General features: G+C 36.6%; 1 protein-coding gene across 4 annotated transcripts; it reads right to left on the reverse strand.

The window, feature by feature from the left end:
• Nucleotides 1-393: 393 nt before the first annotated feature.
• On the reverse strand, nt 394-23,296 carry LOC110794073 (probable serine/threonine-protein kinase PBL16). Of its 4 annotated transcripts, none has more exons than XM_056827817.1 (10): nt 22,959-23,294; nt 22,592-22,736; nt 21,697-21,824; nt 9,196-9,304; nt 9,038-9,073; nt 6,504-7,039; nt 6,281-6,425; nt 4,125-4,252; nt 3,859-3,985; nt 394-1,105 (listed from the first exon to the last, which is right to left on the reverse strand). In XM_056827817.1, the coding sequence occupies exons 1-10, from the start codon at nt 23,178-23,180 to the stop codon at nt 510-512; spliced, it is 2,172 nt and encodes a 723-aa protein (XP_056683795.1). In that variant the 5' UTR covers nt 23,181-23,294; the 3' UTR covers nt 394-509. The 4 variants fall into 4 exon arrangements, with proteins under 4 accessions (XP_056683795.1, XP_056683798.1, XP_056683796.1 ...); XM_056827819.1 differs by having other exon boundaries at nt 897-1,094; nt 22,959-23,296; XM_056827820.1 differs by lacking the exon at nt 9,038-9,073 and having other exon boundaries at nt 394-1,094; nt 22,959-23,295.
• Nucleotides 23,297-26,370: the final 3,074 nt, after the last annotated feature.

Genomic DNA, 26,370 nt, shown 5'->3' on the forward strand with positions numbered 1-26,370 from the left:
CGATTTGCTTGATTAGGTATTTAGGTATTACAACTAATGTTCTGGAAAAAAAAAAATCAAGTTATCGATCAAACTAAACACCAGAGAAATCCTTTAACTATTGTAAATAAAGAAGTTTGTGATTACAACTTACTATTTAAATTTTTGGATGGTTATGACGATTCCTTAAATAAGGAACCCCATTAATAGAATTTCGGGAAGGGGCTAATGAGATTAAACGCAAAAGGGGCTTTAAATCATAACCGCCACTTGAGATGGCGGTTTACCCCTTTGAACCGCTTGAGATGGCGGTTTTCTCTAAAATAAAACCGCCATTTCAAATGGCGGTTCTGTTCTGAATCGAAAAAAAAAAACTTTTTTCCTTCCATGCTGACGTGGACAGTATGGTGGGAATTAAGTTAGAAAGTAACGTATTTTGGAATTATTGAATCTTTAAGCAATATTGAAGAAAATCGCTCTATTTACAAATTGGAATGTCGGGCTCATTTTTCTCCTTTGCTCCGTAGTTCTTAGTTTCTTACAACAACGCATCTTTCCAAACTGCTCAACTCCTGATCGACACCAGATTCAAATTTTGGATATGGAATTTCTAGCATCTCTAGCATCTCAAAATTCATTAGAATTTCATTCCAGGACACACAACGCCTTTCATCTTGCTCAATCTTTGCCCCCGTCATCTTCTTCTTATCAGATGCAGCCAAAGAGGACCTTTTAAAAGCCGAAAACATTTTCCTCCATGATCTCTTCTTATTATTGACATCTGGCTTGATTATCTTGGCCTCAACATCAACAGTAGTAGACTTGTGAGAACCAGAAATAACAGACAGACTCAATAACTTCTCGACGACAGCAGTTGCTTTAGGGCGAGTTTTTATACAATCTTGTCCAAGACATTCAACAGCCAGCACAGACAGTTTGTGGCCATCATTTTGGTCAAAGGACGAATGTTTCAGAAAGCTTTCATGAGCATGTGGAAATTTTATCTTGAAGTCTCTATCTTTGGACCTCAACTCCCAAATTGTTTGAGCCATATCACATTTGCATATTAGCGACATAAGCAGCAGACCAAAAGCATAGATATCTGAATGAGGGACCTGAACACAAGCTGCAATGATTCAGAAATTTCCATCAATAATAAAGCTAACACCAAATCGCAACCAATGAGATCAATTTGACTAAAGACTTCATTAGGTCACATAACACTGTGATAACCAAGTCTGCAGAGAGTAAATGCCACAATGATGAAATGCAGATACTACAGAAACATCAGCACATTATACTATACACACAACTTCAATATGTGCTAGCATGAAAACCTATTGTCATTTCAACAGCTTTGGAGTTCAGCATCTTTGGTAAAAATCTGTCCATTCTGAAACCTCTTTCTTTACTTTCCTTCCTTAATCAGGGTTCAGGTAAGCACAGCTTCCTTCATTGGTCTCTTAACAACTATTTATTCATGTTCCAAATTTCCGGAGACCACTTTGGGGCTGTAAACTTGTATTCTAACTGTACAAAGTAGCCATGGGCCATTTTACGAGATTCAAATGGAATCATTAAAGGGGTTCTCATACAAGTACAGCACGTATAATAATATATTTACTACGTTTAGTAAGTAAATTTACAGCAAAATAATAAAACAGGTCACTTTTGTAACTGGCCAGACATAGACAACTCGAAAAACACCTCCAACTACAGACCACTTTACCAGACGGAAATCAAGAGTTCAGAATTTTAGGAAGAATAAACAACGTGCGAACTTAATTCCAGATTTCCAGCTTTTAGAATACTAAAAAACTATGTTCAGATTCCTATCTACGTTTGTTTCGGGTTAGGAAAATGCAGTCTTCTGCTCTGTATTCTTCTTCCACCAAGTATTTTTGTCTCCGTTCCCATCTCCTCTATTACTCTTATCTTCCATACCATCCAAAAATTATAATAATACCGCCCTCTGTCACCTAATCAAAGCAGCCTAGCATCTCATCAATGAAACCCACAAGCCCACGTCAGAAAAGACAATGAAACAAAGATTGCAGTCATGGCCCATGGAGAGCGAGAGAAACATTTAATATGGTCTGAGAGCATGTTTATCAAACACCAATTTTTGGCGTTCAAGAGAGAATTGAATAAAATACAATAAAATAGTTAGAGAGATAAGAGAGAAAGCAAGAGAGAGAGTGAAACCATTTGAGAATTGGTGTTCATGAACACCAAATGGAAAACCAATTTCATACATGGAAGACTTGACATGTGGCATATGAGGGGACCAAACAATATTTTGTATTTTGTTTTAAATGCAAAGTGACATTTTATAGATGGTGTTTTAATTGCAAAGTGTCATTTTAGAGATGGTGTTTGATAAATGTTGATAAATATTTTAGAGATGTTGTTAAATATTGTTGGGTTTGGTGCAGTGTTACCTAATTCCCTAATTACCCCACGAACTGCGAACCAAAAAAGCGAATTATAAAATGAAAATGGTGCAATTTTGGTCTAATTTTGAAAATTAGGAAGCGAATTGCGAACCCGTACCCAATCTCTTACTAGCGAATCAGGTAACAGTTGTTTGGTGTTTGGGAGAGAAAATATAAAATATTTTATTTTATTGGGTTGAAGTCCAAACCCTTGGTGTTTGATAAACATGCTCTGAACCCGCTCAGATGGTCTTTCTTTGGAGATTGGTGGACTAATGAAGTTGTAAAAAAACACTCTTTGCCATCAATGACACACTCTTCTTACAAGTCAGTTATAAGTTAGTTATTGGAATCTTGGGGAATAAGTTAGAGTAGTCAGGGAAGAACCTATAAATAGAGAAGATTAGGGAGAGGGAAATCATGTTCAATATTATTGGGAGTTAATTGTTACTCCCTCTGTATTTATTTAAGAGATACACTTGCCTTTTCCGGCCGTATTTATTTAAGAGATACACTTGCCATTTTTAGTAACTTATCAACCCTACCATCTAATTAAATAATCTATTTACACCCCACCTCTACCCCCACTCCCTACAATGACATGGTCCCCACTTATTTTTCTTATTAAAATATCTACTCACCCCCACTTGTTTTATTAATTTATTTCATTTAATTCTTTTTCTTAATACCCGTACCCGGCCAAGTGTATCTCTTAAATAAATACGGAGGGAGTAGTTTGTTTTACATTTTGGAAGAGAACAAGCCTCTTGAATACTTGTAACTATCCACTGTTATCACTCGAACGTGATCTTCTTCTCTTAATCTTCTCATTATATCTATTAATTCTGTACAAAGCTATGTTAACTCATAGCATCCTGCTACCCAAATGTCCTCACCGACAAACCAGACAGCACTACCGAGCATCTGCATCTCCACAAATTGACCACGGCAATACGATCTCTGCCATTATACAACTTGCCACACGCCCACACCCCTAGTGGATGTGCTCCACAACTGTAGTTAACTCCACAGAAACTCCATTGCTTACCCGCAAGCGAACTTTCTTCCTTCAAAACTGCCTCTGATCTTGAAGCAGGGATTGAGATCATATGTCCATCCCTTCTTCTTATTTTGACGTGTGAATAACTTTTACCAACTAATAGGACGCATTTTTACTACTGATGTACCTTTTTAAGAAGCTACTACTGATGTACTTAAATAAGAAATACTGAAATAAAAGATGGGGTACAGAATGAAAGAGAAATCCCTACTACTGAAATTTTCTCCCTCGTTTTAAGAAATGTAAGTGTAATATTACTTAAGGTACTCTCATAAATCTAAACATTGAGCAGGTCTCAGGTTAGTACATCTATCCTTTATGTAAGAAGCATTCAGGCCAATAAATAAAATACGAATACACATACGACACACCAGATAAACATACCAGTAATAATATAAAATGGGTCAGTGTAGCGAGGTACACCAGATAACTTCACATTGCTCACAACCCTGTTTGCGGGGAAAACTGGGCCCTTTATCATTGAAAAATCATAAAGAACTGGCTTCCACTCCTAGGAATCAACAAAAAAATGTGTAATTTCCTTGGTAAAAAGGTGTAATAGAATTTAATTAAAATGAACAGTAAAAATGCAATGGAACATCAGAGCTGTGAAATGCCATGTGGGAGGAGTCAAAAATATAAAAACTGACCTGATCAATTGCTATATGAGCCGGGGACAAGTTACTGACTACACACTGTGGTTCCTTGCCATGCAAAAACTCAAGAAGACGAGCTATTTCCAGTGCAACCTTTATTCTATCTTTCCACTCAAGCTTATCTGAAGAGGACAAGAGATACAGGATAAGTATCCAGCAGCAAAGCAACAAGACAAATATCGCAAGAATCACCTAGGGTTAACAATGATTACACAACATATGTAAGATACCAAAATCAAAACCTGCAACATCTAACACACCCCACACCCCCCCCCCCCCCCCCCCCCCCCCCTAAAAAAAATAGAAGAAATAAGCAAAGGAGAAAATAAGACGAAATGCATAATAAAAGTTCTTAGGACGGTTGTGAATCACTGAGTTAAGAAAATATTGACGGTGACTGACCAGACTTAAAGGAATCGATGCCAGAAACAGAATGTTGATTTCATCTGCAGAGGTATGCTATTAGGCCAAAAACTCATGATAACAAGGATAGTCAAATAAAGCCATTATATCAGCTACTGAATAGCAGGCTCAAAAGGAAAAAGTACTTATACATCAGGCACAATAGCAAACACAGAGCATCTTTAAAGGGACTCCAACATAAAGAGCTGCATCAGCAAGCAAAATTACATGTATAACAATATCCTGAAAAAGATGAGGCAAAATAACAGATTCCGCTCATTTAATATTGTAAATTGTACCAAGAAGTTACATAAATAAATAAGATAACAACCATACAAAAAAGTGAACAAACGACCAACCAGTACACGTTTTGGGTTCTGCACTCTCATGTTGTATTGTGCTAGCGTTCATTTCACTTCAGGTTCCAATGATGTCAAAGATTGTAAAACCCTAAAAATGGCATGCAGATGCTCTCCCATATTTTACCACAGACATTGTACATTATGCTCAACTATTCTTCGAGACTGCATTACATTCACATGGACAAAAATATTAATAGAAAGTGATAGTGGTCAAAGGATCTGACACAGGTACTCTAATAAGTTTTATCATGATAAATTTAAATTTATTTGGTCTGATTACTCATGCATATAACTAAAATACAAATTTATCCCCCATTTCATATACCAATAAGCCACTGTAAAAGCGTATTTGAATGCCGGCCAGTAATAAGAAATAAGCCAACGATTCTCCTCAGACCTCATCCAAGATTTAATTGACTAAAGAGATTCTCTGAATGCTTTAAGATATACTAGAATGGTGAAGGATATTTTTCGGAGAATTAACACGCATCTAAACTCTTAATCATTCTTGTTCCCTTGTTATGTTAATTAGTTGACACAGGTCCACTCAATGCAAGAGTTCTCCACGAGTAAACATTTCAGATTTGGTCATCCATTAGATATATTATTAAAAAAACAATAAAAATCAGAAATAAAGGATTTCAATTTTCAAAATGAAACAAAAAAAATTGAACAAGCGCATGACTACGATGATGACAATAAAACAGTGCCACACCTCCAGCCTCCCACCATCACAACCCCGAAAAAAGGAAAAAGAGCCCTCTTCTCCCTACCCTACCCCACCCCCTCCTCCCTAAAGAAACAAAGTTGTACAAGCAAGTCATATAAGCCACCCACTATAAAATCCCAATGGCCCCACCATGCCCATTCTCTATCCTTTTTCACGGTCTAGCGCTCTTCCCTACTTCCTCCCCAACCCCCTCTAGCAAACCTCACCTCCTTCAGAACAACATGCCAACAAGGTCTAAGAGCCAATGATTGTGATTATTCCAATTAACCAAATTCATCTTCTGTGTAGAACAGCTAAGCTGTTACTGTCCATTCGCAAATATGTACTCATTGACTTAACTGTATAATACTACTTAAGCATAACATATCCCCTATTCAGGAATAATAAATTCTAATATCAAAACCTTCACATTAATGAAGACACCAATAAAAAATAAAATAAAGAGAGCAAAAGATAGCAATAACTGTGGCAATATTTCCTCGTATGAAGTGAGAATAATAAGCTATCGACGAGGGAAATACATTACGTTCCAGGCATTGTACACATCTATTTTCTTGCCATTTTTTGAAGTGGGGAATCTTCATAGGTATGTGTATAGTAGGTTAGCAAAGCCACGAGCAAAGATAACAAACCAAAATAAGAGAACACAGCCTTACCAGTATCAAAAAGGTTTTTTAATGTATCAATTGGTTTCAAGAGGTACACAGCTCCCACAATCTTTTCATCAAAGCAGTATCCCAGTAACTTCACTGTATTTTTGTGATCGATCATCCATTGATTTGTCAACAGAAAAACCTCATCCTGTAAGATCCACAGATGATAAGCAACCTGAGGCAAGAATTCAATAAGATGAATAAAATACAAGCTTCAGTAGTATACCCTCAGTCTGCAAATATCATCCAACACATCATCCATCGTAGTATATCGACGTCTGAAATTCCCCCACATCTTGACTATGACATCTTGAGCTTCCATTCCTCTCCAACCTTGCTGAATCTTTCCCCTATATGCCTCTCCCAATTGCACTTTTGCAAACAAATTTTCTCTACTAAAACCGTCTGTTAAGTCGCAGAGGTCATCATACGAAAAGTATACCAACTTACATCCATTAACAAACACATTTTCGCATTTTTTCCCGACTGGAAGGGAAAAGAGTAGCAAGCTTTCCAACTTTTGGACAGCTTCACTCATTTTGAGCTTCTTCTCACTGTCAAGACAAGCAGATACCAGCCAGTTGATGCGGAAATAATCATGTTGACAGTAAAATCTCTGATATTGCTGCCCCCTGTATGCCTTTGTTGATCGATGAGAGTAGGGAGTTTGTGTAACTTTAATTGGTTTTTTCTTTGGATCTTCAATTTCATAATCTCTTTGAATGAGTCTCATTAGCAATATAGCAAATGACAAGGTACCATCTGTTTGACCATCAATCAAGAATGTATATTACCAACTTTAAAAATATGGAATAGTACCAGAATGAAGAATCATAATATGTGAGACAAAAAAGGAAAGTCTAACCACATTAATAAAAGAGAAACTTCGAAAAGCATATATAACGCACCACTCTATATTGCCTAATAATGAATCTATCTATCATTGATGCGCTCGTCCCATACAACAGAACCTAATTCATGGGCACACACATTCTCCAATAGCAAACACTACTTCACAAACAGGCATACCTGTCATTCTGTCAATAAAGTACTGCTTTGAACACCATCAGATAAATACTGATAAAACATAAAAGATATAGCAAAAAGTTGTAATGAACCCAACTAATGAGGCCCAAGAAGAGCAGCCCAACAGCAATAGCAACACAAAAGCCACAACAGCAAACAGCTAGGACAGAAGAGCAGTCGGCAGAGAATGTTAGTATTTTATGAATTAGAGGAAGAAAAAGAAAGGGAGGAAATGGGTAGTGAATTGTGAGACTTGTGACCTAAAGTCACACTCTTGGAGATTTGTAGCCTCAAGCTACTGCCTATTTGTATCCATACTGTTTGGTGCTAATCAAAAGCTTCTTCTTTCCTATATTTCTGTGTGTGTGTGTGTGAGTTCTTTACAGAATTGTGGTGAGAAAAGAGAATAATCAGAGAATAGAAGAGCAAGAGTCAACATATTCTGAAAAGGATTCAAAACCTTGATCGCAAGTCAATGGAGTCATCATAATGGTGTTTATACAAAAAAGTATTAAGAAGACACCATAATGGTGTCACCTAGTTAACGAAGAAAGGCTAGGGACAAAAACGACAGACCCTTTGGTTAAAAAAACCAAAGCATAAGGGCACTAGGCCAACACGCTCAAGCTAAAGAATAACTCCCGATCTTATCTACAAAGTCAAGGTAATTCAAACGATGTACCAAAAGAAGTATAAAAAAATGATAACTCCGAAAGTTTCAAGCCTACAAGTTAATCAAAGGTCTATCTCTTACTGCCTTTTCATGGTCAACACCAAATAGCTAAGGGAACCAACTTTCACTTCACTAATAAGGTTAGTGTCCAGCCTTCTTTCTCTGTGCTACCACAATAAGGAAACCCTTTCAACTTTTCATGTACACAAGTGTTTCTCTATTTTACAACTTTTGACCCAAAGAAGTTCTTAAAGAACACTCCGTATTACTACAATAGAGAAACCCGTGAGTACATGAAAAAATGTTCCTTATAATATAGTTCAGCTTTTATGCCTTTAAGAGGAGAGAGGTGTGTGTTTCAAGCTTTGTTTAGGAAAGTATGACAATTTGGGGTTCAAATACTTTTAAATCTGAAGAACATATTTTTAGGTTTCTAATGCAATAACTAAATTACCAAACATTAGACTTTGTAGGCACCATTGACGATAAGATGTTCAGTGTTCACGAGAATACATAAAACAAACAAATCCAACTATTTACTTTTAATTGAGTTGGAAAGAAACATACATAACACAAACAGAAGGGTATAATAAGAATGAAATGAAATGAATATAACAGTAAAGCCATACCCATATCCATTTAGGCTTTGTTTGAACTTATTTTAACTGAACTTATCTTAACTTATTTTGTCGGGAATTGTATGAAATAAAAAACTTATTTTGTATTACAAACTTTAACTTGTTTGAACTTATCTTAGCTTATTTTTGAACTTATTTTGATTAAAATAAGTTGAGCGACTTGAACCAAATAGGGCCTTATTTCCATCAAATCAACTTCCATTTAGTTTTCATTTGTCCATCCATACCCATATCAGCTAACTAGCTATGTTAGTAGGATCAACAAATTATTCAACAAGTGGCATGCTTTCTTCATAAGGAAAATTTTCCGAAAAATATCAAAACTTAGTAATAAATAATTACGCAAGCATGCACTTCTACCGAGATCCGATATCAAACATGAGAATGACATGAGTATGTCAGGTGAGAACTAAACCAACAAACCTTCACCCCTTGGTCCTGTCCTCAGTGTCCCAAAATCTAGCCATAAGAATAAGGTAATTACAGTCATTTGCTTCTAATTAAGAACCAAAATAAAGTGAATATTGAAATGAAAAACCAGCGCTAGAATAACTAAATTCAAAAACTATACAACATGTTACCTTCACAAGATGAGAGCGCACATCCCGTCAACACATCATCAGCCCCTTCTCCAAGTTGGACAATTTCATCATTCAACAATCCAAAGTCATACAGAACTGGTGTTGTTTCCTAAAATCAACAATAAACAATCATAAAATAGTATAAAGAAAAATATCTTATATCTGGAACTAGACAACAAACAAGTTATTTTGCATCACCACATAGCCTTACAAATAAAGAACATATAATAATAGCTAAGTAAGCCACTACTCCCTTAGTCTCTATTTGTTTTCCCAGTAAGGTTTGGAACACTTTTAAATTAAAAGCAGCCTCGTATCTAGGCCAGGGCAACCACCTTGTGCCCACAGAAGTTGAAGCCCAGATTTTTTGAACTTCCGGACCAGTATGGTATATTTATAATTAATGTTGTACGAAATAACATCAGCTATGATGCTGTGCTCTAAAATACATTAACCAAGTCGGGAATTCGAATCTCATCCAAATCTCTTTTATGCTTATATTTTTTTTGTAATTAAGGCCATGTTCGTCAAAATTAGCGGTAGCGGGTACCGGTTGAGTAGCGGATAGCTGCCAAGAATAGCGGGTAGCTGGTCAAAGTAGCGGTTCATAGTATAAGTGATTGGCAAAACTAACGGTTGAAATTGTTATATACAATAAAGATTAATAATTTAAATCAAACACTAATTAACATTTGATAATTAATAATCGTATTCAATGCAATATTTTAATAACAATAATAAAATAATTAAAAAAGGTATAAAATATATCCACATATCTTTTGAAGGCACGTATTCAATTGTGACTTGTGATACCTTATCATTGGATCTGGTACTAGATAACCTTTTGATCTGTCAATCAAATAAAATCTTGCCTAATAAAACATAAAATTAAATAATGTCAAATATATGACTTACCTAATAAAATATAAAGTTAAATAATGTCAAAAGTATATCATAAATGCATACTCCCTCTGTCCCTTAATACTCGACCTGTTTTGACCGGACACGCTTGCCAATGCACAACTTTGACCACCAATTTCTTTAACTACATATTATAAAAACTTATAAAAATAATAATATTTTGAAAATATATATTAAGATGAAGCCAACAATATATTATATACGAATATTTGTTTCATATACAAGAAATAAAATATGGTCAAAGTGAATTATGTGAATAGTGCAAAAAGTCAAAACAGTCGTGTATTAAGGGACAGAGGGAGTATTAAACACCTAAATTATTTGTTTTATATACTTTTCTACAAACTAGAAATAATATACATGCACCTTCTGGTATGCGAGGACTTTATAGGCCAGTAATTTACTCTACTTAATTACTCTACTCCTTACAGGGTGTGACTGGAAATTGGTAATGGTTGTCGGATTGTGGCAAGGAAAGATAGATGGGTTCTAGGGAAGGTTCCGGTGTTTAATTCAGAAGTTTGTCTCCGAAATGCCGGGAACTGGAAGGTTAGCCATTTTATTTTACCTTCAGGAGGTGGTTGGAATCAAGTCAGGGTCAAAGCCAGTTTCGAGTTTGAAGACGCTCGTCGAATTGTGGGTATGGAACTTCCTTCTCTGGATCGTGAAGATTTCATGTAGTCCGGTAAGTTTATTGTTAAGTCTTCTTATGCGATGTTAGCAAAGGAAGATTTGACCGTCAGCTACAATAGAGCTCCTTCGGATTTCTATAAGAATATCTGGTCTCTTAAGATTCCACCAAAATAGAAGTTATTTCTCAGGAAACTTCTCCATAATGGAATTGAGGCGAAATGCAACCTACATACTAGAAGAATCCATATAAAGGTTGACTGCAAATGGAGAGGAGAATATTCGGCACATTTTTCGATTTCGCACGATAGAGCATCTGGTTTGGAGGAATGGATTACTTGCAACCCATTCAGAAATCAATGAAACTATTACCTTCACGGATTGGTTTCTGTTCTATATCCGGCTTTTTCAACGCCAGGATGGGAAAAACGGTGCCATGAATATCTATTTCATTAGTACTTTATGGGCTCTTTGGTAGTCTAGAAACAACCGAGTTTTCAAAAATGAGTTAACCACAATGGCTTCCGTGTTTGCTTTGCTCAAGGATGGTCTGGACAAGCATGAGGTTTTTTTTACCAACCAACGTACTTCACTGCAGTTTCTTCATCCACTAGAAATTCATCCACTGGAAATTCAGCCACACATTCCACCAGGTTTTCCAGAGCTATTTTTATCCAGAGCTATTTTTAACCCTACTGGCATCGAGGGTTCAACTGCGAAGATTCAGGTGGATGGTTCTTGGAATAAGAACAACCACAATGCACAATAGTCTAAGGACTGACAGTTTAGTAATGGGTGGGGCTTACTCAGGAACCACTGACACTCCTTTACAAGTTGAAGCTTTGGCCTGCCTCTAAGGTATGAAATGGGCTCGACACGCAAGTATGGAGAATGTTACAGTTCTTACTGATTCTCAGCATGCTTGTGGACGAGGATTCCCGGGACATGCAGATTCGTTGGACCCTAGAAGAAATCAAGACCCTAGGGAAGGTTTTCTCTTGGTGCAGCGTTCTGAAGGTGTAGCGGGAGCAACTGGAGCATCACGAGATTTAATTTGCTTTTCTAATTTCCAGTAAATTTGTTTAGTTAGCCTTTGTCAAAAAAAAAAAAAAAAAATTAAACCACAGGAGTGGTTGGTAAAAATTTGAAATAATGATAGAAATATGATGCATTTTTAATGATAATAGTTAGTTGGATAAATGAATAATATTTCCACTGTTCTTTTTTAAATGACACAATTATTTAGGCACGTTTTCCCATGCACGATTTCAAACGTTAATATTTTCCATTATGGATAAGAAAAATTATAAAAAATTGATATTTAAATAATATTTATTAAGACGAATCTAATAAGACCTCACACGACTATGTTTTTTCTTAAGTGTATATATCACAAAAGAAAGTCAAATGAGCTTGAGTGAATAGTGTCAAAAACTCAATTGTCATATAACTAAGAACGGAGGAAGTATTTAACTAAGTGTAACGTTTATGCTACAATTATAAGCACAACCTTTATGTTACCATTATAACTTTAAGCACAATAATTACGCTTACAAAACAAAACAAAATCAATGTAATGAAAAAAACAAACACGATGCCTTCAACAAAGTATAGCAAAACACATTTCAGGCTGCCAAACTTTTTAAGAAAATGCTAACCATAAGAAAAAGTCAAATACTCCCTTCGTATTTATTTAAGAGATACACTTTGCCCGGCACGTAATTTTGAGAGGGTGAGTTGAATTTATTAAAATAAGATGAAAGTGAGTATTGAGTTATTATTTATTGTAATAAATTGATAGTGGGTGAATTATTTATTGTGGTAAAAAGAGGATGTGAGTAAGTGCGGGAACCACAAGAGGGAGAGAAAATAGAATTGGAAGTGGAAAATCTAAGAACCATGACATGCCAAAATTAGACAGTGTATCTCTTAATAAAATACATCCGGATAAGGAAAGTGTATCTCTTAAATGAATAAAGAGAGAATATTAGTATATTACCAAGCATATCAGCAAAGCAAAAAATTTAGAAAATAAACTAAACTTTTTGAGTGAACAAAGAAACCAAAAGCAGGAACTCTCTCCACACCACTACTGTGAATCATGGAACGCTAATAATCTTGGCGTTTAATAAAATCTACCTAACCACTACTTCCCACGCTACTCAAACCTCTAACTTTCCAAACACCTCATTTTTACCCACTTACCCGCTACCCCCAGTCACTACCACCAAACACGCCCTAGGTAATATATTAACCCTTTTGACTTGGTCCAAACACTACCCGCTACCCCAATCGCTACCGCAAAACACGCTCTAAGTAGTATATTAACAGATAGAGAAAAAATATTTGTACCAACAATGGGAATTTCCCTCCCATAAAATTGATTATAATTTCTTATTTTCCTTAATTCATCCTCCCTCCATTTTCCTAAGTTCTACTCACATTCCGTTTTGAAGTGTTTTCCTAAGTTCTACTCACTTTTACTTATTCCATTTATGTCAAACCTTTTATTCATATTATATCATTTCTCACGCTTAAAGCGAGGAGCGACAGGAAGCGAAAAGCATGAAGCGTTCGTTTCAAAGGTCCTTGGTGCATTTTTTGAAAATTTGTTTTTTTTAAAATTAAAAAAGAACACGTGGGTATCACGTATTAGTTTTAGTTGTTTTTACCTTGGGTACCTGGTTAGAACAATACTTTTAGGAGAGAGATAAAATCATCCCCATTATTTTGGGTATATTGGGGAAGCCTAATCGTTTCTTGCTCCCGTCTTCTCCGTCCATCACTGCACGTCTTCTCCCGCCTCCACTCCTCCAGCCATCACTCCCCCGAGGCCATCACTGCAAGTTTTCTTGCCGGAATCTTCAGGTATGTGTTCTTTTCGATTTATCTTTTTCCCCCTTCTTTTTCATGTTTTCTTTTTCTATTTCTTCATCTTCTTTTTCCCATCTTTTTTTTCTATTTCTTTTCTTTTTGACTTGTCAAACTTATACTACCTCTTTTCTTTTCTTTTTTTTTAATTCTTTTCTCAAAGAAAAGATTAAAAAACTGCTGCTTTATATTTTTGATACACTTCTGCTTTTTATTCTTAATAAAAAGTGCTGCTTTATTTTATATAAATGTACGTTTTATTTCTTTTTTTTTGTTCTTTACTCTGTATTCCCTTACCCCTCGGTTTGGCCCTATTTCTTCAGTTATGCAATTCTGCCTTGCCTTTCCTTTTCAAGTGCTGCCTTATTTTTCAGATTTACCTCTTTTATTTATGTAGTGTTTATTTTAATAACTTCAGGTTTTATTGGACTATATTATTTATTGTACTAATTGAGATGATTACCAATGATAGGGGGTCAAAGTACACCTTCCATGAGATCAATGGACACTACGAATCCGACAAGATAATATGGTAGGGCGGAACCTACTAATAACACAAATTTTCATTGTAACTTTTGTGGTAAAGTAACAAAAGGAGGGCCTCAACGAATGAAGCAATATTTGGTAGGAGGTTTTGGATATGTGACTAAATGGTCCTAGTTGTCTTGAGCATGTAACGGAGGAAGTGAAATCCTTTATGATGAAGAAATCACAAGTTAAAATTGAAAGTGAAATGATGCCAATAGTTAACCAATTGGATGTGAATGATGATGATGAGGAAGAACAAGATTGTTAAATTATGAACTTAAAAAGTAGTAAACCAATTCATAAAAAAACTAAAAGTTAAGGGTATCATGGATATGTTTGTCACGTCTCCTTCCGAAAACGTCTCGAAAGGTAAAAAGGATAGAAAAGGTATCTTTGGTGCTCGTAATAAGCAATTGAGATTTGAGAGACAAGACTTGTAAAGATGTTGCATATTGGTTTTTTATGAGGGAATTACGTTTCATGCGGCTGCTTATGATAGCTTCAAAGTCATGCTTGATTCCGTTGCGCAATATGTTATGGGATTTAAGCCACCAAGCATGCTCCTCTCGTTAAGAGTGAAGTAGAGGAGATTGATAAACTAAAGGAAGAGCACCAGAAAGAGTGGGCAAAAAAAGGTTGTTCAATTATGTTAGATGGATGGCGTGATTCGTTTGCCTCAAAAGATATAGTGAACTTTCTTGTCAACTCCCCAAAGGGCTCTTTCTTCATAAAACCCATGGATGTTGTCGATATTGTGAAAGATGCGGATTTGTTGTTTCATATGCTTGATGACATGGTAGAGGAAGTTGGAGAACAAAATGTAATCCAAGTGGTGACGGATAATGCATCCAATTAGGCTAAGGTTGGTAAGAAATATAGTTCTTTTTTATTTTTGTGTTACATTTTATTTGCTTTTATTTGAAACTAAATGTCTTTTCTTTTGTTATAAATTTGTAGGAAGATTGTTGGAGGCTAAAAGACAACATCTTTGTTGGACTCCTTGCGCCACGCGTTATTTGGACTTGTTGGAAGATATCGGGAAAATTCCCAAGATCAAGAATGCTTTGAAGAAATGCATCTTCATGAATGGTTATATGTATAACCATAATTAGGAAATTCACAAATCAAAGGAATTTGCATAGGCCGACGGTTACAAGATTTGCACATCTTATATTGCTATTGCTCAATTTCATAAGTGAGGAAGATGGTTACTTCTCAAGAGTTAAATACCTCTAAGTGGTCAAAGGATGTGAGAGGAAAGAAAGTAGCAACATATTCTTTGCAAGTCAATTTTTGGAGAAATGTGTTATATGCTCGCTCTTAAGTTGAGCGGTGCACTAGTTAAGGTGCTTAGAATTGTTCATGGAGAGAAAAAGCATCCTAAGGAATATATTTATTAAGCCATGGATAGGGCCAAGGAGGCTATTTCTAAGAGTTTTGGAATGAAAGAGGAGAAATACAAACAAGCTTTTGAGTTCATAGATAAAAGATGGGATTGTCAACTTCATCGACCTTTGCATGCTAGCGATTATTACCTAAAGCCCGAGATCCAGTATGACAATGTTGAAAGTGTCGAATATGAAGAAGTGATGAAGGGTTTGTATGATTGCATTGGAAGGTTAGTTCCACATGTTGAGACTCAAGACAACATTCTTATGGAATTGGATTCATTTAAAAATGCAATCGGTCTCATACATCCGTATAAAGCTAAGAGACAAAGAAAGAACAAGCAATTGTTTTATGTTGAAAATTAATTGATGACTAACTTTTAATTTTTATTTTTTATAGCGGATTGGTGGACTTATGACGGATCTTCAACTCCCAACCTTAATTTTTTTCCATGAAGGTTCTTAACCTCACTTATAGTGCTAGGGGTTGTGAGAGAAATGGGGCGTTTTTCAACAACTTCACTCCAAAAAGAAAAAGAGGACTCGGTTGGCACAAAGTCTGTTAAATGACAGGGTGTATATGAAAGCTAACCGAGCTTTGGAACACCTATATAAGAGAAAAGACACCATTGATCTTGTGCTTTTAAGAGAGATTGATGAGTAATGAGTGGATACTTGGGAGAATGAAAAGAACTCTTCGGATGATGAATGTGATCTTGTGTTTGACAACCATGACTTGACATGGACTACGGTTAGTAGAGCAGCCGGAGCCAAAGATCCAATCTATGGCACTAGAGGAGCAACAAGGGTTGCTAGGGAGTCCATGCCATCCTCATCTAGGGTTAATAAAGGATAGGGTACGACTACTACCTCCACTCCTAAATTTTCTTGTCCAGTTGTGATGTCGGATGACAATGATGATGAGATGGAAGAGGATATTGGTGAAGATGGAGATTATCTAGATGATGAGGATGAGTATGATGCTTACGGTGACGATGATGATGATGTGGATGTGCTTAGGAGCTCAGGGGAGCAACTAAGAAGCTTGAAGAAACGCGTTTGCTTTTCTTTTTCCTTTCTAGTCTTTCTACTTGTTTTATGTTTGTTTTATGTTGGTTGTGACTTTTGTGAGCTTATGACTTACTCTAAGTCGTTGGTTAGTACTTTAGCCTCTTAGAGGTAATCCTTTTGGTGTCTAGTAATGAAGTAATAATTTTGCTTCCCTTTGTTTATTTATACATTTACCCTCTGTCTTCATTTGACTTTTCACGGTCTTCAAGACACGACTTAAAATGTAAATATCAATAATTATACGCACATAAATATTATAAAAAGTTGATATTCCAAAAATATACATTGAAAATAATCTAACAAGACCTAACGTGACTATATTATTTATTATAGGATAATGCGAATTCGTGGTCAAAGTTCTCAAAGTTTGACCCAAAATGTTGCAATGGGGCAATCTTTTAGAGGCGGAGGGAGTATAATATAAGTATCATGTTGTTTTGATTACAAAATATGTCCTAGAAATGATTTTAAAGGTTTTTGGCACTTAAGGTGCGCTTCGCCTACGAAAAGCGTGCACTTTCACTTTGGGCCTAGGCTACAAGGCCCTTTTGCAATTCGGTGAGCTTCACGCTTTTTAAAACTAAGGTTTCTATTGCTACCGCTGAAATCAGGAAAACACGGAGAGAGTACCATTTTTTATATTTTTTTTACTTATCTAAAGTTTCAAGGTTATAATATACTCCCTTCGTCCCATATTACTTGTTAAGCTTTTCTTTTTCGTTCGTCCCAAATTAGTTGTTACAATTCTAAATTAGGAATGACCCCACATTTATTATGTTGTCTCTCTCTTCCCACTAATTTTTATTTGTCTCCACACCCTCTTTTAGACCTGTCAAACGAGTCGGGTCGGGTCAATGATGGTCAACTTCGGGTTCCGGTTCTATCGGGACGGTCACTTTCGAGTTCGGGTTGGCAAATGCTTGTTCAAGACCCAGACTTTTCGGGTTCGGGTTGACCCAACGGGTTGAGAGCTTTTATTACGCCTTTTGTGATTACGCATTTTTTTTACTATTATATGCCTTTTTTACGGGTTTGGATTGACCCAACGGGTTGAATGATTGTTATTACTACCAATTACTCATAAAATGAATTTAGATGTGCATGAAATTAAAAGCATTTTAAATTTTTAACATTGAGAGATTATTATTTCTATTAGTTACTTTTATAATGACTTTAGATGTGCATTTTTTAACATTATAATTTAGATGCGCATGAAATTAAAAGCATTTTAAATTGGTAATAATATAATATCGTCACTACAACAGCAAATCTATTTACATTTATAAACAACCTATATTCATTTGTTATCAATTTAAGTATAACTAATATACACAGACAACACAGTTCATTCCCGAACTTAACCATATCTCATGGCTTGTACAAATGGCCCAATCTCCGATAATATCCTCCACCGCCATCAACCACCACCACCCCATTCTTTCTCCTCCCTCTACCGCACCCTCCTCTCATCTCCCACCACCAACCGCAGCAAAATCCTCCTCTCCTGCCCAAACTCCGACCTCACTTTCTCTCTCATCAACACCACCATCTTCGGCTTCACCATCTCCCGCAAATCCACTCATGACGTCCTCTTCGACGCCACCCCTGACCCCACTAACCCCCCACTAACCCCGACACCTTCCTCATCTTCAAACACCAGTACCTCCACCTCTCCTCCTCCCTCCCGGGCAACCGGGCCCAGATCTGGAACCATCACTACAGCTTGAGATATGCGGCTTGAGATATGCGGCCACTGCAAGAGAGGATGAGAGCTTGAGAGGAAAGAGAGATAAGAGTTTTAGCGTTTGGCAGCTCCTGAGTCGATACTTTAGTTTTAGGGTTTTTTATGATTTTTTAAAAATAAAAAAATAAAAACTATCCACTTAACCACTAAACCCGACGGGTCATACCGAACCCGACCCGTTTTGGACCCGAAAATTCCGGGTTGTTCGGGTTCGAATAAAAACGGGTTTTGGGTTGGAAAATCTTGTTCAAGACCCGCTTTTTTCGGGTCGTGTTGGGTCAATTTACAGGTCGGGTCAATTTTTGACAGGTCTACCCTCTCATTCAATTAAAAAAATACTCCACTAACTCCTATCACATCTACCTTTTCAATAAAATAACAATTGATAACCAAACAACCACTTATCACCTAAAACTTTGTGCAAAGATAAGTGTAACGAGTAATCTGGGACAGAGGGAGTAAGATTTAAACCAAGGTATTGATTTTGAACATATTTAGAAATTAATGAAATTTGGAGTACTTGACTATATTATGCATTTTGTAGATTACTTCGCACGTAACAAAAATTCTTATAATTTATGTCATCAATATTACAAACTATTATTTTATACCATAAATTATTTGATTACTTATCCAAATATTAAAAAACAAAAAAAAAAGTATTCCTCATTTGCATTAAAAAATATTACATGCCATTAGTGTGCGCCCAAACTTCTAGACACGACGACTCCGGCCTCCAAAATCTCAGAAACAGCCCCAAATAAACGTAACAAGCCTAGGGGCATGCCTGTAATTCCATAACTCATTAAGCGGGTAAATTTCAATGGGTTAGATACTACTAGGATGTTAGTTTAGGGAGTAATAATTCATCTTCTAAGGTTTGGCAACACTCTAGGGGTAAAAGGCAAACTTCTTTTTCTCTTCTCCAACCTCAACGACAACTACAGCAAGAATAGAACTTCACCGCCATCGACTACAACCACCACCACGAAATTAAAATTGACACCTCCAGAAGCATCGCCTCTTGAAAAGGTTCAAAAGCTCAAAATTTTCAATCAATTATCTCTTAATTTGATCGCTCCAATTCGAGATCTAGCGTTTTTGAAATTTCCCGACGAGGATCCTGAAGCCCCACTCCGTCCATGGAAAAGATTGTCTAACAGAGGGCTTTCTTGGCGGCCGACTGCTGTTGTTGGACGGAGTCGCCGAGATGTTTAGAGGTTAAGGGAAACCAGAATTAGAGGAGAGAAAAGGAGGAGAGTTTGACTTAGGAGATAATTTTTACAAGGGAAATAATTACCCTATGGGGGAGGTGGGTAACAATTAACCCCCATTTTAGGGGAATAAATTACTCAAACTAATTAATTACCCCAAATCCAAACTAAAACAAAAAAGTCAGAATTATTACTTCCTTAATTCCCCCCTTGCATTACACCCATTCCAGGAGAGCCCTGGAAGAAAAAGATAGTGGGTGGGGTGTGGCGGTGTGGGCTCCAACATTAGAGAAAAGGTAGATAGAGAAAAGTGATCATTTTAGGAAATGGATCAAGCATTGAAGTAACATGTACTGGGCCAAATTTATATTCCAGAAGTAAACTTAACACATAATTATACCACTTACTAGTGAGCACAGAATATTCAACATAAAAAACCAGTATGAGCATGAAAAAACAACATGTCACAACATTTAAAAAAGAAGAATAGCATCAACCTTACCATGCTACAGTTGTACACCAAGATGAAGAAAGTTGGCCTAACAGTGAGTTCATTGTTCCCTTCTCCAACCCTCCCCCCTCTTTCAAATTCCACTCATATTGATTTAGCCCCTCATAAATCTGAAATACTCGGACTCTTCATTTTACCTCATGAAACCTTGTCGGGTCCTCAGGGTGTCATGGACTCATGGGTGTAGACACTTCAGCACTTTATTTGGGGTTAAAATCATGAAAATTTTCCAAAATTTAGCCGACTCAGACACTTGAACGCGTACCCGAGTCCAAATAACATAGTAATAATATGCTTACAGCCTCTTGGTTATGTTTTGTGTTACCTGATTCGCTAGTATGAGACTGGGTACGGGATCACAGTTCGCTACTTACGTTGCTAAGGTAGACCAACATCGTACCATTTTTGAGTTATAATTCGCCTTTTCAGTTCGCCGTTCGTGGGGTGATTAGAGAATTAGGTAACATTGTTCCTGTGTCATGTCAAACACTTTCCTTCCCGACAACTCAAAATATTAAGGGTCATACCAGTACTGAAGAGCTTTCATACTCCAGGGTCTCCTAACTTCCAAAAAAGATTGAAAAGGCCTTTGGCTTTTCAGATATACCTTTCCAGGTCCAATAAAAGTTCATTACATTTCCTTCAATATGATGAGAAAAATACTCAACTCTCAAGCACATAGAAGAAACTCCTTTCAAGAAAATCCAGTTGAGGGCATGTGCCAGACTCTCACCACACCTCCAAGGCTCCAACCACCAATTTAAGGAAAAAGAAAAGTTAGCTATCCTGGACACTACGGAATTTAAACAAGATTGTCCATTAATGGCCGTTCTATATTGTACTTTAAATATGTCACTAAGTGTTGTTACGTTATGTATGATTTGAATCACGTTGAGACAACCGTTATAGGCCTTTTCAAGATTTAAAGTTAAAATATAAGATATATGTTAGACGAAACAGTAAAATAAATTAACGGCTGTTATAAACAGGTAGGCATAACGACACAGTTAAATTCACATAAAAGATAAGACTATATTCATATCTTAGTCAATGTAAATGTTCAGTACCTCTTATTTCAATACCAAATAACAAGATGCGGTTTTTATTCAATCTAATAATATTTCCAAAAATCTTGAACTATCGTAATAAAGTGAATCCTATAGACACGATGGTAGTGGAAAGCAGAGGTTCATTGATCACAATGGAATGAGGGTTGAGCTGAAGTGAGAGGTTACTTGGACATGCATGACTGTTTCCCCTTTTATCCTGCCCTTAACCATCGTAACAATCCCCCCCCCCCCCCAGTGAAGGTCAAATTACCCACCAACCCACCCCCGATAAAAAAATCTCCCAATTCAAAGCAATCATAACCCCATAACACACCACAATGTCTAGAAATAGTCATATACAAACTAAACAGTAAAGGAAAAAAATAAAATATCCCTTTACAATTGCATCATTAAGTAATGCTTACAATCTGATCATGAATATAACTGTAAATAGGCAAGTCGGCCACCATTTCTACTTAATTAATATCCAAAAAAGCATATCACCAAATCAATATACTCACAAAAGGAAGAATGTTCAAATGTAATACGTGAATGATGAAAAATCCCAAGATACCTGGTCAAGTATTATAGCAGGAGGTTGCACAGCATGGATCAGATGACGCATCTCCGAACAAAGAAAGAACTCAAAAAGACGTGCAAGCCCAAGTGCTGTGAGTATTCTGTCACGCCACTGGAAATGATCTGTGGGAACAAGAATACTAGTTATCAAAAGAAAGGGGGAAAAGTTGAGGAAATTAGGTAACAGCCGTTGATTAAGAAATGAAGCAACAGAAAGGAATCGTGGATTTCACTTACACTTTCACTTTGTTTGGATAAGTATAAATGGAGAGAAAGGGAGGGAAGGGGAAGGAAACAAGCTCCCTTGTTAGGTTGGGGAAGGAAGAGGAGGGAGAGGGAGAGGGAGGGATAGCACCTCATGTGTGTTTGGATAGCAAGATAAAAGGGAAAGAAAGGGGAGGGGGGGGCTCCATTTCCCCTCTCCTTCCCCTTGTTTCCCACAATCCCTTATCCAAACAAGGGAAATTGTTCCCCTCCCATTCCTCTCCCACTCCCTTCCCTCCCTGTCTCTCCATTTCCTCTTATCCACACCAAAAAAGTTAAGGAAAAGTTCAACAGATCGACCAAGAAATGCTCAACCTGACTAACCGAATGCTCTAATTACTGGACACTACCATAGATTTCATGATCTAAATAGTGTCTTCTGTTGCTTGGCCAGAATCCTTGGGATTTTATTTATTGTTACAATTGTTCAACATTCTGAGGCAAGTGTTCCCAAACATGTACAGCGAAATTACTATGCTTGTCACGAAAAATAACCGTAGGTACATAAGTTAGGCTACAACATGAAGAATAAAGATAGCAAGTAAGAAAGTTATACACTCATGCCTGTTCCAGAGAGGTGAACACTTAACACGACGCCACGATGCTGTCTATAAACCATAAATTACCTTCATCCAGTATATCTTCTAGCGTAGACACAGAGTTAAGCCTATAAACTGCAGCAACATGCTCATCCTCACAGCAATATCCCATTAACTTGACGATGTTTGGACAATTTATCACGCTTGGATGAGCCAACAACGTCCTCTCTACCTGGGGTAGACATCATATCAAATTAGTAACACTAAATCAAAACAGAACCCATTAATTTGATGTCCAAGTTAAACAAAAGCCATTTATTTGATGTATGATAATCATAAAAACGAGTGGGATTACCGAAAAAATGGAAGCGAAAATTCAAGAACAACAGAATTTTCCCAAAATTGTGGAATTGCATGAAAATTTAAAAGGTAGGTTCGAAGAAGAAAAATAAACCTTCAATCTTTGATGTTTCTCCTCGACATTAAGAATATCATTCCAAACTTTCACTGTAACGTGTTCTACCTCTGATTCTTTGCCTTCCAGTTGTGGAATTTCACCTCTAAATACTTCAAAATTCTTAGTTTTTCCAACCAAATTATGATCGCTAAAATGATCGGTCATACTAATTAACTGGTTCCATGAGAATGGAGTTCTGGCCCCGATTGCTGGCCCCATACTTGCGTCCTTGGGAAATGTTGCCGATTAAAAAAAAGCCGAAACAACCCTAAACTGAAGAACCCTAACCGGGAGCACCGGAGAGAAGTAGCAATAGGATTTTTATTTTTTATTTTAGGGAGGGGGGGAAGGATTTTTTATTTACGGAAATTTCATGAAATGCCCCCGAGTTTTACAGTAATTCACCAAACGCCCATCAAGTTTCAACAATTCATAAAATACCCTCCACAAACCATACAATATCATTAAATGCCCTCAGACTTAACAGACGTTAACTTGCCGTTAGTGTAAGATTACCATTATGCCCTTATTATTGTCTTTACTCCTTCCACTACCCATCCTTACTCAGATCAACGCATTCCTCCTTCACCGACCTTTCCTCCATGGCTGCCTGCTTAATTGTTTCTCGCCGGAAAAAACTAGCAACCTCCACCACTGCCCGTATCTCTCCTCACACGGCTTTTGCTTCTTCGTTTTTGTTCGCCGGAAAAAGACCAACAACCTCCACCACCGTTAATTGTTGACAAAGTTCGGAACTTTAGAGTCTGAAGATGTTTCTTCTGAATCAATCTCTTAAGATAACAAAAACCCAAATACTTCTACTGCCAAATACTTTTGTTAGATTTAGATTCACAATCCGCCATGAAATCGACACCGATTGATGGGAATGCAGGGGTGGTGGGAGTAATAAGAAGTCGTCGAAGAAGGTTGATCTTGGAGTAATCGACTTTGCGGCAGGAAATACAATTTTGTGCTAAAGAGAATTGGTGGGTCGGGTTTTTTTTTTTTTTTGCAGGCTGGGAATACTTTGATTGATTTGTATGTGAAATGTGGGGTTATGGAAAGTGCGCGCAAAGTGTTTGATGAAATGCCTGTGAGAGATGTTATATCTAGGACTTCACTCATTGTTGCGTATGCTAAGGGTGGGGCGATGGAGGCTGTTATGGAGTAGTTTGATGAGCTTGATGGGAAGGATGTACGTTGTAGTATGGACAACTATCAATTGTTATGGAGTAGTTTGATGAGCTTGTAGAGTGCATCTGTTGATGTACAACCTTATGTTAGTCGGGTGAGTAGGAGAGAAACACACTCTTTCATGTTGGGGGAAGAGATAATTGGGAGAGATGCTGATAAAAAGGAAATTACAACAATGGTTTTAGACAATTTTGTGATAATGAAGGAGGAAGTATCTCAGTTATCCCGATTGTTGGGATTGGTGGGTTAGGAAAAACAACTCTGCTCAACTTGTCTTTATTTATGATGTTACTCCGTAGTACTCCGTATTTAAAAGCATTTTGAGCTTAAAGTTTGGGCTTGCATTTCTAAAGTCTCAGCTTAGAAGAGATAGCAAGAAAAATTCCGAAATCCGTAAATCGAAGTGATTGCCACCAACTGAACAAGGAGCAGCTTCAATGCTAACTTCGGGAAGCTGTCAATGATAAGAAATTCCTGCTTGTATCATATTGCATTGCCATAAAATTTGACCGTGTGATAATCATCCTTTCCCATCATTTTTTATTAAATTTTATTTATTTTAAAATTTTCGGATTATACTCAATTATACTTTTAATCAAACTAGTGCAACTATTGCTCTTATAAAATCTCATAATAGTTGTTACCGCCGTTTATATAAAGTGCATACTGAGAATTTGGAGAAGATAATGCTCGTTTAAAGGTTGTATTGTTGGCAGTTATTTATATGGCATTTGGGAATTAGGTTTAAGAATAGGGGCATTTGGTGCATTAAGTTTAAGAATAGGGGTATTTGGTGAATTGGAAACTTGGCTAACGGCGGACTAACGACACGTTATTAGTAAGGGTATGGTGGGTATTTGTACGGATTGTGAGGGGTATTTTATGAATTGTTGAAACTTGATGGGCGTTTGGTGAATTACTGCAAAACTCGGGGGCATTTCATGAAATTTCCGTTTTATTTATTGAACACCTTCAAAATATCATTTTTTTGTAATTGAACACCTCACTCAAATTTTTGGGCAATGTTAAGTTTTTTAATCCAATCTTTAGGCCCGGTTTAGTTCACCTTATTTTCGCTGATCTGATCTGATCTGGTCTAATTTGATCTGAACTTATTTTTTCTGATATGATCTGATCTGAACTTATTTTTTCTGATCTGATCTGATCTGATCTAGTCTGGTCTGATCTGATCTAATCTGATAATTGAAAATTAAGTTTAAACAAAAATCTACATTTATTAATATTAAACGACTTACGTGTAAAATAAATGTTACACAAATTTATAATATTGTTATTATTTATTTGACTTTGCTCATGATTTAACTATTCCTTATATTAGATAGACCTACACATGATCTTGATGGATCGGTTATGATCTAGACATATAAGTTCTGATTTGGATATGATATGTACAGATCGGTTCTAATCTAGACATGATTTGTACAGATCAATTATGATATGGACATGATAGGTCCTAATCTAGACATGATCTGTACATATTAGTTATGATCTGGACATGATATGTACAGTTCAGTTATGATCTAGACATGATTTGGACATGATCTGTACAGATCAGTTTTGATCTGGACATGATATGTACAGTTCAGTTCTGATCTAGACATGATCTGTTCGCCAGATCAGTTTTGATATGTACAGATCAGTTCTGATCTGGACATGATCTGTACATATCAATTATGATTTGGACATGATCTGTACATATCAATTATGATCTGGACATGATATATAAAGTTCAGTTCTGATCTGGACATGATTTGGACATGGTCTGTATAGATCAGTTCTGACTGGACATGATCTATACAGATCAGTTCTGATTTGGTCATGATCTGTACAGACCAATCCTGATCTGGATATGATCTTTGCAGATCAATTCTGATCTGAACATAATTTGTACAGAGTCGATATATAGACCAGTTATAATTTGGACATATCGATTCTGATCTGGACATGATCTGTACAAATCGGTTTTGATCTGAACATATTGGTTCTGTAAGGATCGGTTCTGATGTAGACAAGATCTTTGCAGATTTGAACATGATCTGGACATGATCTGTACAGATCAGTTATGATCTGGATATTATATGATACTATTAGTTCTAGTCTGGATATATAATGGTTCTGATCTATAAAAATCAGTTCTGATATGGACATGACCTGATCATATCGTTTCTGATCTGGATATAATGATTTTAATTTG

The sequence above is a fragment of the Spinacia oleracea genome, chromosome 4 (assembly GCF_020520425.1).
Source record: "Spinacia oleracea cultivar Varoflay chromosome 4, BTI_SOV_V1, whole genome shotgun sequence".
NCBI classification, from domain to species: Eukaryota; Viridiplantae; Streptophyta; class Magnoliopsida; order Caryophyllales; family Amaranthaceae; genus Spinacia; species Spinacia oleracea.

Excerpts from the sequence above, each read along its gene's own strand:
- LOC110794073 (XM_056827817.1), bottom strand. The coding sequence starts at position 23,180 with ATGGGGCCAGCAATCGGGGCCAGAACTCCATTCTCATGGAACCAGTTA. Across the intron at positions 4,253-6,280 it reads AAAAAACCTTTTTGATACTG|ATAAGCTTGAGTGGAAAGAT; the intron begins GTAAGGCTGTGT and ends TGTCCTCTTCAG. Across the intron at positions 1,106-3,858 it reads CCCATTTTATATTATTACTG|CTTGTGTTCAGGTCCCTCAT; the intron begins GTATGTTTATCT and ends GAATCATTGCAG.